Source organism: Medicago sativa, chromosome 1 (genome assembly GCF_051527215.1).
Source record: "Medicago sativa cultivar Bolivia chromosome 1, Bolivia_mono, whole genome shotgun sequence".
Lineage (NCBI taxonomy): Eukaryota > Viridiplantae > Streptophyta > Magnoliopsida > Fabales > Fabaceae > Medicago > Medicago sativa.
The window spans coordinates 37641466-37655508 of record NC_140749.1 but is presented as its reverse complement, the minus strand read 5'-3'; the positions used below and the strand labels follow the sequence as shown (position 1 = coordinate 37655508).

At 33.5% G+C, this 14043-nt stretch overlaps 1 protein-coding gene across 1 annotated transcript; it reads right to left on the bottom strand.

Moving 5' to 3' along the window:
• Positions 1-2311: 2311 nt before the first annotated feature.
• GLDH (L-galactono-1,4-lactone dehydrogenase) lies at positions 2312-10432 on the bottom strand. Its single transcript, XM_085718302.1, has 7 exons — positions 9717-10432; positions 8672-8922; positions 7218-7403; positions 4471-4891; positions 3748-3888; positions 3204-3370; positions 2312-2762 (listed from the first exon to the last, which is right to left on the bottom strand). The coding sequence occupies exons 1-6, from the start codon at positions 10365-10367 to the stop codon at positions 3212-3214; spliced, it is 1809 nt and encodes a 602-aa protein (XP_085574428.1). The 5' UTR covers positions 10368-10432; the 3' UTR covers positions 2312-2762; positions 3204-3211.
• Between the last annotated feature and the right edge of the window lie 3611 nt (positions 10433-14043).

Below are 14043 nucleotides of genomic sequence, written 5' to 3'. Positions count from 1 at the left end.
TAATTGCTGTATATTCAAACAAAATTACGACGATGTTAATTTAAAAAATAAATAAATAAAACAAGAAATTTTGTTCAAGTGGTTAATTAACTCCATCAACAATGAATTATTATGGAGAACATGAGTTTGATTCTTTATTAACCTCCCGACTTAACTTAAGATTACTAGGACCCCTTTACCTTTAAAACCATAGGGTTAACACCATAATAAACAGTGGTGGGCCTAATAGAGAATAATGTTTATGAAACGACTCTCTTCACTTTTATACAGATCTAATTAAATAAATTATTGTAAAATAAATGAGTGTTTTGGAATATAACAATATAGTTATTTGTGGAACTCATTTGTTGAAGAAATTACATTCTTATTAAGTATTATTATTAAAAAATAAATGAGTAATGTGTATAAGCGACTCATTCAAAATCTCAAATTGACGAGAGCTTTTATTCATACAAATTTAACTCATGTTTCATTTAAAGTTAATGTTTGAAATAATGAATCAAGAATTAATATACTAATTAAATTAAAGCTAATTTATATTAGAAATAAATTCATAATTAACATTTAATAAGTTAAATTTTGATATGTAAATATACAATAGTACAAAATTTGTAATAAAGAAGTAAAAAAGGTAGTAAATTTTATATATTTTATGATATATATAAAATAAATCATCATTAACCCAAAAACGTTTAAATAAGATGACATGAGTCTATTATTGCTCCTTTATTTTACGAACAATAATAGAACTATGAGCAAAAGTCACTCTCTCATGCTTCCTTTTATCATTTTCATACACTAAGTTTGATGATCAAATTTGACTAAGAGAACCAGACAAGTGAGGTTGACACCCAATCTTCACCCAAAATCTTAAGACATTAGATATATGGATCATGTCACTTAAATTTTGTTTAAAATCTACTCTTCCATCAAATATAAAACTTTAAATAACACTTAACACATTGACATATCTTAACCAAGTGTTTGCATCTCCGCGTCTGCAATTATGTGACATAGTCAAATAACATAAAGTGGAGGCACAACATGTTATAAAAGGTTGGTTCGTGGTGGTTTCATGGAGGGAGATTTATGTTCCTTTATTTTATGAGAGAAAGAAAATTAGAAAAAATAAAGCAAGTGAAAAATGAATTTGAACATGAGAGAAGATAAGGGAAAACAATAAGTATTATGTGTTTTATCCGTGAGAATATAGGGAATAGTTTAAGTTGTTGGTAATTTTATGGTTTTTTTGAAGTAGTTAGGAGATTTTTGGATAACCATTTTCCCAAAAATTAGAGTGAATTAAAAAAATGTCATACTTTAAAATGTCTAATAAACATGTATTTTGTCAATTCAACATAACACATCCACAATTTTTAATTGTATATTGCCATCAAAGACTAAAAGTGAAGGAATTTAAAATAATAGAGGTTGAATGAAAAAATTCTCAAAAAACATAATGACAATAAAAAACTAAATTTAAAGATCAAACAATTAAACAAATGTCATCTAAAAACTAAAAAAAAAAATAGTTCATCATAATTTTCTTACTACCCGGGATTATACATTTAGTTTAATTATCATTTTAGACTAAAAGAAACTACATAAGTGATATTGACACCACATCTTCACCCTAAATCTTAAGACATTAGGTATATTATGTTGCTCAACGTCTACTCTTGCTTTCAATGTTAAACTTTTACTCATATTTGACACAATAACAACTCTCCCACTCGCGCTTCCGCTACAAAGCCGAACCGGGTTTTGTTACGACCGTTGGAATTTTTGGGGGAACTCACGTTGGTGTGGATTGACCCATTGGACCTAGAGCAATCATCCAAGTGAGAATGATATTACATTTTCACCAAATATTTAAGACATTAAGTATACGAATCTTCCAACGTATATGTTGTCCAACCTCCACTCTTTTATTCAATGTTGAAATGTAACTTACATTTGATACATACAACATTTTTTTCACTTAAGTATGGTTGAATTCTAGCCCGTGCTTGGCACGGGTATCCATACTAGTATTTCTTAAAAGAAAAATATTCTCTTGACTGATTGGCCAGATAAATTAAACAAAATTGATTGGTTTGTTTGACATAATTATTTTTAAGAATTAATATTAATTAATATTAACCAGCAGACACACCATACTAAGCCAGAAAAACTCGTAGAAACCAGATTCGCATGTACATACTACAGACAAAACAAGCACAAACACAAACACAAACTATTTCATTTGAAAACACAATAACTAACAAGTTACAAACAGTAGATAAAGAGAAGCTTCCACTTGCAGAAGACATTCACAACAACTTGTTCATAATCATGCATTCAATCAATTTGGATAAACATTAATCTGTTTACAAGGGCAACTCTTACAAACAAGATAATCAACATTGGGATCTTGCGGTCTTAACACCCATATAAGATCCATCCAAAACCTCCAAGGGTAGATTCTATCATAGCACGCCTTAGAAAAACAAGAGGGGAGTGCAAAGGTTCCTAAATAATTAGATGCACATGTACTAAAGATTATTATGGACAGACATATTTCATGCCAAAAGAGGAGCAATTCTTACAAAATATACCACCAACAGACTTTTTTTCTCTCCAGTTTTACCTCTTCTTGCTGCCACTTTCCAATGGAATGATTAAGAACAACGTAAAAATTAACCCAACTTTTATTAATACATTACATCGCAGCTCTTAAAGCTTCTTTTGACTTCAAGGCATCTTTCCACGCAAGCAATAAACTGAAAGAATGTATAAGCCCTTCGTTACATCTTTCTTTTTTGGAGAAAAAACACTTCATTCAAACAAATAAAGTATAATTCCGTTTGTTACATTTTTTTTTTTTTAGAAGTTTTCATCTATTTATTACAAAAATTAAAAGAAAAATTAAGAATCTAAAAAATAAATCTATAAACTGCTTCAAACAAGAAGTCATTTTTAGTAGCTTCTTCAGAAATTCACTTGTATAACTATATTTTTAAAAAAGAATATAATTACTTTTTTCAAAAATCTATAAATTATCGGGTATCAAAATCATTTATAATTTGTAACGATTGGGCCTCATATTTATGTATAATAATCCTGATTGTGTTTGTTTGACTAACATTATGCATCCTGAAGTTCCAAAGATGTCACCCCAGTCCAAGATGTACAAAAAAGGAAAAGTTTAGACAATAACCGACCCATAATTTCATATGGTTTCTGATTGTGGGAAGAGCTTTTCCAACTTGTTGTTCGAAAGAATCTTATTGGGATCCAATTCATTTCTTGCCTTATTGTATGCATCCACCGGAAACCGCTTTCTCAGCCTTGCTTGGAGAGCTACAAGTTCATCCTTGTTCTTTGGAACCTACAGAGCAGGTAATATGCACAGAGATTAACTATAGTTCAAATACTTTATATTCATTTTTTCAATTGAAATCTTTGGTTATATCAGCGATGTGAACCTTTAACGCCTGAGTTTATTTATATCTTTAGCTTTGAAGCATAAGATGTCCAACATGACCATGTGCAGTATGCACTCATTGTATGTGGATGAGAGAGAGAACTTTACATTCTAGTTCTAGGAACGATGGTACAAGATATTATGCAGAGAAAATAAAATTGGTAATTATATATGAAGAAATTTGAGAAACATCAATGGATTTAAATTATGACAATAATTGGTATATCAGATTATTGCTATGTTCGATCATTTTTTAGGGTTTATAAAGCTTTGATCATTACCTCAATCTTTGCCCAGTGTTCATAAGCAGAGTAATTATCCCATAATTTTGCCTGAGTCAGATGCCTATAATGAAAGAATTCTTCAGTTATATCTTTTCTCTGGCGAGCATCCATGGTAGGGAGGTACATTATTATACCAACCTGAAACAAAATAAGAGACATAATTAGTCAGCAAAACCTTCCAAACAACGTTATAATGTTAAAATTTGTGGAAGAAGACAAGAATTATATTTTCATTGATGAACAGAGTTGAGCAAAAATAAAGACAAGTACTGGATTTAATACAAATTGGATTTTTCAATCAAATAAGTTATATTTGTTCCCCACAAAAATGCAAGTGTGGAGTAACTGGAGTGTAAGCTTTCAACAAAAAGTCGTTTAATCTTTTTCCAAAAGAAGCTTAAATTTTTAAATGACACCTGCACGCCCAAAAGATTAAACTTCTATACATAAAATGAAACTCATCTAAACATTTATTTAGGCTAGATCAAAAGATCGCCACGTCTAGAAATGAAAAACATTTTTTGAGCAAACATACTTTATTTGAAAAGTAACTAGAACCTTCCGCTTTTAAAATTTTGTTAACTAAACAGTACAAACATCAAGAAAACATAAAGCTAAGCTCTGATACTGCAACCACAATCACATCAGTTTATTCATATGGGCATGGACCAGAATTTAGAACTATATATATATTTTTCATCCAGGATAGAATTATATTACCCAAGAAAATATATCATCTTGTGAGGGGCTTGAGGCAGGACTCATGGGACTCCTGGTGCTAGCTGTCCAGCGCTGCTCAATTGGAGCAGGAGCAGGTATCTCTTCTTTCTCTATAAGTTTCTTCAGCTCTTCAATGTATTCAAGATCTTTCATGCTTGGTGTTGCAAGCTTACCTGCAGGGAAGCATGTCTCTGATACCCACTGTTGGCCTCCACAATCAAAGCCCAATATTTCATCACTCCATCCAACCCTGTATCCTTCTGACTTCTTCCAGAACTCCGCCTCAGCTTGATTGACCTTGACAATGTGATTTTTATTAAGTGGGTCTAGGGCAATTAGCCTATCTCTTAATTCAGTAAAAGAAAGCTCATCTATATTTTGTTCATCATCATCTGGTGATTTGTTCCTAGATCCTTCCACTCTGTAAACGCAAGTAGAAACCGGTGTGACTTTCAGAAAAATTCACAACATGGTGACAGGAAAATAACAACACAATTAACTACAGAAATAAAAGAGACAGAAAGTCTAATAGCAGGATGTTTAATAATACTTATCACGTTATTCATGTCAGTTTTTTTTCCACATACAGATAAATTGATAACCTAAAGGTGCCATTTCTCAACACTAATTTCAATAGTTGAATATATTTTTAGAAGGTCCTCATTATTTGTATTTCTTAGCAAGGGCTATCACTTCTCCCCTTTATCTCACCTTTTTCCTCTTTCACTCTATGGCAATAGGGTCAATTCCCCTCTTTTCACCTTGATATTAGATGCAGATTCTCTCCTTTCCTTTATTCCCTGTTTTTTTGGAGAACAGTAGCTCAAAACTGCATCCGTACACGTGCTCCGCGACAAACGGAAACGGAATTGTATAAGCCAAACTCGATCTTAAGTCCCAGATCACAGTACAAAAGAGGGTTTGCTGAATCTGGTCACAGTACAAACGGAGAAAACACCCCACCTAACTGATTTTAATACCCTTAGTAAGTTAGAATTTGTTATCATATACCCAAAAAAAAAGGCGAGAAACCAGCTTGAGCATATTGGGCGAGGGTTAGGGTCTCCTGAATAGCATGAAGGGTGGTATGTCTCGTATATCATCTTCTACCTCAAGATGGCTTGATCACAGTGAAGTGTACATTATAAAACATGACAAACTGTTTTCTTCCTACTTTTCATTCTATTCCTGGTCCAATTCAACTGAAATTACTGGCAGTAAACTGCCAACAAAGAAAACAATTAAAAGTATGAAAAACAGAATATAAACATGGGATGAAACTTAAGCTACATCTTTGAAATAGTGGAGCTCCACACACTGCCTACTTTGATTATTAGAGATCAAATGTTCATGTTGCTAATGGTCATAATATTAAAACATGCAGACACTAAACTCAATTTACAGTTCTGCATATCATACACAAATAGGTCAGCGGACTAAGGTCCGAGTGAATGTTCAGAGCCTGTTAAAGCTTTTTCGAAAGACTTTTTTGGATGCATTTCAGTTCAACGTCAACTATAATAGTTCCAAAAAAATACCCTTGTTAAAGATTTTTTGAAAGACTTTCTGAAGGAGATGCATTTCCCACCAAAGAGGCAGCAGCAAACCTTTTTTTTTTTTATAAGCAAACCTACTCTCAGCTGAAAGGACGTAATTTTCGATGAACTGAAGCATAATTTAAACCAAACACAGAAGAGAATGAAGCTTCAGACCAGTAAGAAAAGAACAGAACAGATCTTGCAGGTGGGAGATTGGTTGTATCTGCAGATGGGAGATTGGATGTGAGAAACTCAGATCAAGATCCTCTGAACCCTATCAAGTCATCCAAAATACTAGAGCTTATTTATAAGCTACAACTGCCTTCACACCGTGTCGAACAGTTCATCCTTAGTTTCATGTCAGTCGAATGAAAAAGCTCATCGAAAAGCTCAATTGCTTGTAGATAGGGAAGAACATCCCAGGTGAGAATTCTTGGTAGCACTTTCGAGAAACCCAGCAGAATATTTCCACGTTTCATCTTGAAGACAAGGTGAAAACAATGGGGCAAGAGTATTGATACAAGGTCGTTAATAAAAAATGGAGATAGTACGAAAAATAGACAGATGGTACGCCGTAGGGGATCACATCCCAGATTAGGAAAGGTTTACAGTTCAAAAGACAGATCTGGAGAGGGTAACAGCCTCTCAAATCCCCTGAGGACCAGTTTTTCTCATTTGTCATCATCTACCTCTGGATAACTTGATCAGAGGCAAGTCTGCTGAACATCACATTCTTTTCCCCCTATTTTTCATTCTATTATTTTCCAGTTCAGACAAAGTCATTGCCATTTGCCACATGGCAGAAAGTTGCTGATAAAAAATTCAATGAAACCCATGGTAAATGCAAAAGTATATAAGCGTGAGATTAAAGCACATTCAGATTATCAACTAACGTTTCTACCAACTATCTAATCAATATAAAAATGCTTAACATTTACCCCTCCATGCCTTTTCACCACATACAAAAGGGTGAACGACAAAAGCAATAGAACATTGATTAATTCATTTAGCCTCTGGTTCTGCTTCTGAATGCAAGTTTAAATCAAAAAAACGAAATTCCAAGCAGAGAAAAAACGGCTTCTGCTAGTACTAGCCTTAAATTAGTAAAAAGTACTTATAAAAATAGTATCCCCTAATACCTACATTAGTACTTCCAAGTTAAAATAGATTTATAAATCAGACATAATCAATAACTAGGTGAAACTGTACCTATATTTCTGGATGGACTCCCTATAAAGGTCGCGGACATGCTGTATGGCTTCATCTTTAGTATATTTTGGCTTGAACTTGGGAGGACCTTTCCACTTTGAAACAGGGTTGCATCTCACAACCACGGCAGACTCAGTATAAGGAATATAAAGGTACTTGACATGCTTATTCTCAGATAGCAATTTCCTACAAAAGATAAAAAAATAGATAATTTAAACCTTTGATTTCGAGGTAGGTCAGCAATCAACTAGACCAAAGGCAACAAAAATGGAATATACATTCATGCAGCATAAATAAATTAGTGAAGTATACACAATCACACAAGTAAAATGTTACTAAGAAGATTAAGTCAGAACTAACAAATAAATTAGTGAAGGCAGATCCGCAATCAACTAGACCAAAGACAACTAAAATGGAATACACAAGCACATTCATGCAGCATAAATAAATTAGTGAAGTACACAAAGCTAACAAATATTTTGGCCCTCTCAAGATACATGTGACGTCATGTTCAAGCACCATTTATCAATGACATCAAATTGGCCATTGAATGATAAATATCGATATCGCTGTTGTCGTTCTCAGACAACTTTAGGATCATTTTGGGGACGAATTTGATGTTACGTACAACTTTAATCGAACAATTTGGGAATTTTTTAAATAGAAAAACAATGTAATGTTGCATACCCCTCAAAGAATTAATTAAACAGTTGCTCTGAATTCAAAGCACCGTTATCAAAGTCATAACTTATTGGCTTACAACATCAGGTGGAACTTGGAGGTCTATGGTTTTAATCAGAGAAATAGCATCTCCATTTATGGAATAAGAAGTTATCATTGCATGGACCGACCTACCCAAACCTGACAATGGTGCCTTGGGCATTGAGTCACTCTGTTACTATTATTATTATTATAATAAATCATTAAACCAGATCTAGTCACCAAATTAATTCCTCAAAAATAGAAAATAGATTGGTGACAAATAATTTCAAGTGGCTAATTTATGTACGAAAATCTGTTGAGGACTATTGTAAATTGTAATACGATGACATCACAGTCAAGATCATTTGAGGAGTTTCCTCTTGTTCATGCTCTTCATACAAATATTATTATAGCAGCTGGGAGTAAACTTAGAGCCCGTTTATTTCACTTTTCATAAAAATAAAAAATAAAACATTTTAAAATTGTTAGTGCTTGTTTAAGGTTTTGAAAGAAAAAAAATGATTTTTTTATCGTAATAAGTAGCTATAAAAAAATGATTTTATAATTGTAACATGAAAAATAGCTTCTGTTTTACAATTTCAATGTTTATACAAACGGACCCTTAGCGAGTTCTTGATCTTAGTTTGATGTTCCAAACAGACTGAAAATAATGTAGCAGGAATGAAACTTGGCAAGCTGGTAATTGATTGATAAACTCAAAAAAAAAAAAAAAAATGAAACTAAGCAATTACTTGTGATTTTTCTTTATCTCATCCATGGTTGAGACAACTGTGTGCTCCACAAGCTCCTGTCGATCAACACACTGTAGGGTGACTTCAGCCACAACTCCAAGTCCTCCAAGACCACAACGAGCAAGATAAAACAGCTCCGGATCTTTCTCTTTGGAGACTTCTATTGTCCCCTTGGCAGGGGTGACCAGTTTCATAGCAATGACTTGTTCATCAATAGGAGGCAAACGTGCACCAGTGCCATGTGCACCAACCTAATGCACATGAATGCAAAGAAGCACAGTTTACATGAACAACTGTAGCAAGGGATAGAATTACATTCACTAAACCATAGAGGTCGTTACACTATTTAAAAATAAATAAAAAGCAACCACAATTTTCTGATTTCCTTCTAAAATAACGTTCGCACACTCCTCAGCTACATTCTATACTAAAACAAATGCTTCAAATTAGACCAAGATAATGCATTTGTCATACTAATACCTTAATCATCAAAACTTACTGAAATTCTTAGTCAAGTTAGTTTTATTATCATCACAGATTTTGAGACTAATTTGACCAATTGAATACAAATATATAAACTAGCTTGACACAGATAAAATGCCATTTTAGAACTTCTAGTATGATCTCAATTTTTCAAACACTAACAAGTAACAACAATATAAAAATACAACAACAACAACAACCAAGCCTTTCCCACTAAGTGGTATCGGCTAATGGATCATATTATGTCATAAATTCATAATGTTCTATCATAAACCATATTTGGTTCATTTTTCACTACATATCCAGGTGGTAGTGCCGCGGTCCCTGCTCATTTGACACTGTAGCGTGTTACTTCTGAACAAGGACCTATAATTCACATTATTATGTATCTGGTTCGTGTCATAGATTCGACAAAGTTTTGCATTGGCTGTCGAGACCTAACACAACCCTCTAATTTTACTCGGGCGGCTATGCATAGCAAGGGTAAGTATCTTTTGTTTAGTGGCTAATTTAACTGAAAAAACAAGTTAAGAAATGATAGATGCTTGATAATTGAACCAACCTGAATGATGCCACCAATTTGTTGTTCCCTAATGGAAGCAAAATTCTGAAGAGTAAGTCCATGTTCCTTAATCCCATCGACAAGCTGCTGCACTCTAATCCCAGCCTGCACTCTCACAATCTTCTTCTCCTTATCAACTTCCAATATCGAATCCATCAAGCTCAAATTCACCATCCCAATTCTCGAAAGCCCAATCCCATTCGGGGAAAGACCCGAGCCAACGGGTCTGATTCGCGTCTTACTCCGGTGGGCCTCGTCAACAACACGCTCTAACTGGTCAAGGCTCTCGGGCTGATGAAAATTACGTGTCTGGACCTCATGGGTGCCACTCCAGTTGGAAATAGTGTGGAGATCCTCCGGCAATGGAGCGTAGCGGAAGATCTGAGCCTTCTTGTGCTTTGCGTTTTCCGGTAAGGGGAAGGAGTAGTACGTGGCAGCGCCGCAGAATAGAAGGAGGGCGGCGTAGCCCAAGTATTTGCGGGTTTCTGCATCGGTGTTGGGTTCTTGTGGTAAAGAGGAGAATCGGCGGAGGAAGGGGTTTGGAGGTGTGAGGGTTCGGAGAGGGTGGGAATGTGAAGGAGTTAAAGAGTGGTAGTGGTGATGATGATGGTGGAGATATAGGGAACGTTTCAGAAGGAGAGGTCTCAACATCTCTAAGCTTGGAAGTTAGTTGAGTGGTGATAGTGATAGTGATTAGTGAAGGTGTGTGTAACTATGGGAGGAGGGACTTCGGAAACAAAGATAAATAAATAAATAAATAAATAAATAAATAAATAAAACTATGACTTATTTAATTTTACAACAAAAATTAATTAATTGGTTAACACAATTTAAATATCACTGATCATATCCCTAAGCACAATTAAACCGTTCAAATTTAGATATGTAACTGTTGGGTTGAGATCTTAAACCGTTCAAATTTAGATATGTAACTGCTGGGTTGAGATCCATTGTAGTCATGAAAATAATGCAGTAATACAATTGAATAAAATAGAATCATTCGATCTAATTTACGGTGGAGATTTAACTTCTTCAACTTTTTCATTATAAGGCAACGACATAGTATTAATATATGGAATGGTTTGGGAACGTGTGGCATGCCCTAAAGAGTTTGGTGGAATGGGGCTTCGGAATTTCAAAACTTTTAATCTCGTTATGGTAGCTAAGCAAGGATGGAGTCTTCTATCTAAACCTGAATCTCTGATTGCTAGAGTTTTTAATTCGAAGTACTTTCCCCGATCTTCATTTTTGGGTGTTGAACTCGGTTACAACTCGAGCTTTGTTTGGCGGAGTATTTGGAATTCGCGTCAGTTACTTTTATATGGTTGTAGGTGGATAATTGGACATGGGTAGCAGGTCTGTGTGATGAATGATCCATGGGTTCGAGGTGTTCATGGTAGTTGGATTCAATCCCCACAAATCAAAGGTGTGCATATTTTGCGTTTGTCTGATTTGATAGCTGGCGAGGAACGAGTTTGGGACATTGATAAGATTGAATCTTTGTTTTCTGATGATATTGTGCAAGCTATTCTCGACACACCATTGTTTGCGAAAGTTCAAAACGATAGAATATTGTGGATGATGGATCGTCTTTACTCGTCATTCACAAGCATCATTCATCAATTATTATCTCGGCATAAATCATCCTCATACGACATTAACTTCTCATCATTAATTAACATCTTATACGAGCTTATATACATATTTCATTCCTTCGATAATCAATACTACATTTTATAATCTACTCTCGTCTCTTTCAAAAAAAAAAAAAAAGAATCTACTCTCGTCATTTGTTCTCTCTACTACTACATCTTTCTAGTTAGTCTTCATCTTAACTCACCTTCACTCTAAGGGAACTGCCCTCAACACCTAGACATACCCCCACCCCACCTAGGGATCATATTCTTCCTTTATTTTAATCTTATATTCTTCTATCTCACAATTATCTTAGACCCACCTTTGTCATCGTTAGTTATCATGAACTATCTTAAACTCACCATTGCTCTAAAGGTATCACTTCTAAACAACAATTAATCATACTTCCCTTGCCTAATTATTGTAGTTACATAACTTAATTTGATGTTTATATCAAGCCTACAACAATTTTAGATGGTCAAGGGGTGTTAAGAACAACTAAACATGAAGAAAAAAAATGGTTTTACAGCATCATGTCATGATTCTGCAAATCGTGGCATGATTTTATGCCCAGAATATTGTTTTGCTACTACTGTCAAAATCGCTACGGGATTTGTAAAATCGCTGCGTGATTTTGACAACGTCAGACTATACAGAAAATCGTAGTTTCTTGCAATTTTCCACCATGGGAGCCTTCTCGGCCCCGTTTTTCGACCATAAACTCACCAAAATCGTCCCTAATCATCACCCTAAGGTCAACTTCATTTTTTTAATTCGTTCATCATTATCCCCTCATCCAAATTCACATCATAACAATAACAACATATTAAGATTCGCAACAACCCCCCCCCCCCCCCCTAAATCAAAGAATAAGATACCCTAAAGTGAAAAGATTCTCCCCCTTACCTCGATTCCTTCGGAAATTATGGCTTTGGCTTGACTTCGTTGCAACTAAGGTTTCTCCTTCTCTTTTCTTCCCTCTTTTCCACGTTCAGCAAAAGCGACCCTTCTGGCTCCTAATGTTTCTATTTATATTTGGGTCAGTTACTTGTTACAATTTTCCTCTCCTCACTCACTATTCTTTTACTCTTCCCCTTCCCCACTTATTTAAAACTTATATTCTACAGCCCTGACTCTATTATTTTATTTTGTTTACTCCCTTCATTTTGTTTAAATTCTCATACTACTTCTCAATCATCATCAATATTCTATTTTCTAAACAACAAATTAACACTCAAGCACAAGAAGCATCAATAATAATATTAACCAAAACTTCACCTATTAAACACCATTGAATTAATTAGAAATGGAAAATTAGGGTATTACATGATCTAGTTATTTAGCATGTGCTATTGCTCCATTGTTATCATATAGTATTTCAATGGGATCCACAATACTTGGAACTAGGTCAGAGAAGAATTTCTTGATCCAAACAACTTCTTTTGTGGCACTGGATGCTGCAATATACTCGACCTCTGCTGTAAAATCAGCACCTGCTTCCTGCTTTGAACTCTTCAAACTCACAACACCGCCATTTAAGCAAAAGACATATGTAGATTGCGATCTAAAATCATCATAACATGTTTTAAAGATAGCTTATGTGTAGCCAATCACAACGAGCTTTTATTGATCTTCAATATTGGTTAACTTTTTGTTTGAACATTCGAATAAGCATGATAAAAAGTAATTGCTTATCCACTCTACAATGTTTTTAAAAACATAAAAATTAGTTTTGTGTCTATTCACTCCCTCTTTAGACTTTGAGGTATAAACGATCCATACAAAATGTCATCGGTTACTAGCCTAAGACATGTGGCAAACATGCATGACTGTTAGCTTAGGACATGTGGCAGACATGCATGACTATTGAAGTTACCATATTTTTTCACAGAGGACTTGGAGCACTCTTTACAGGGACTACTTAATGAATTCATAAATCACGTCTAACACATAAACAATCATCAATAATATATGATTATGCATGCCATTTTTTTTATTTGTTTAAATTTCAAATCATTTCATTTTTTTATTCATTAAAAACAATCATTTACTATTTATTATTTATCTTTCTTGAACTTTAGTCTTTATGATCATTTACATTTGTTATTGATCATTTACATTTGTTATTATATTTTGTTAAAAAACAATCATTTAATTGCACATTTGTTTTGTTAAAACCAATTTGTTTTTCATTAAAAAAATCATTTAATTGCACATTTGTTTTGTTAAAAAATATCTTTGTTATAACTTTTTTTTAAAATTTTTATTTATAATGTTTCATTTTTTTGTTATTATATTTTTGAAATTTTTTTAAAAAGATTCAAATGAAAAATTGGTTTAAACAGCTTATCTTAGAATCCTTTTTCTATGATTTTTTTGGATAAATATTTTTCAAAATATCTATAAATTAGAAGATATTTCAAATAACTTTTCATAAAAATCTTTTTTGAGAAAATTCTTTTCGAAAATATATGTGATTTTTATTATTTAAAATCTTTAACAAAGGATATTTAAGTCTGTGAATACCAAAATTTCTCTTTTAACTTATAACAAATGAGTTTAAAATAACTTATAATATAGTTTAGTAATTTTCCAAATAAATTTATTTAGAAATACAAAAAAAATCGTATATGTGATGGTCTCTATCATTTAAGTTGAGTTTTTTTTAAGGATTATTTAAGTTGAGTTTTTT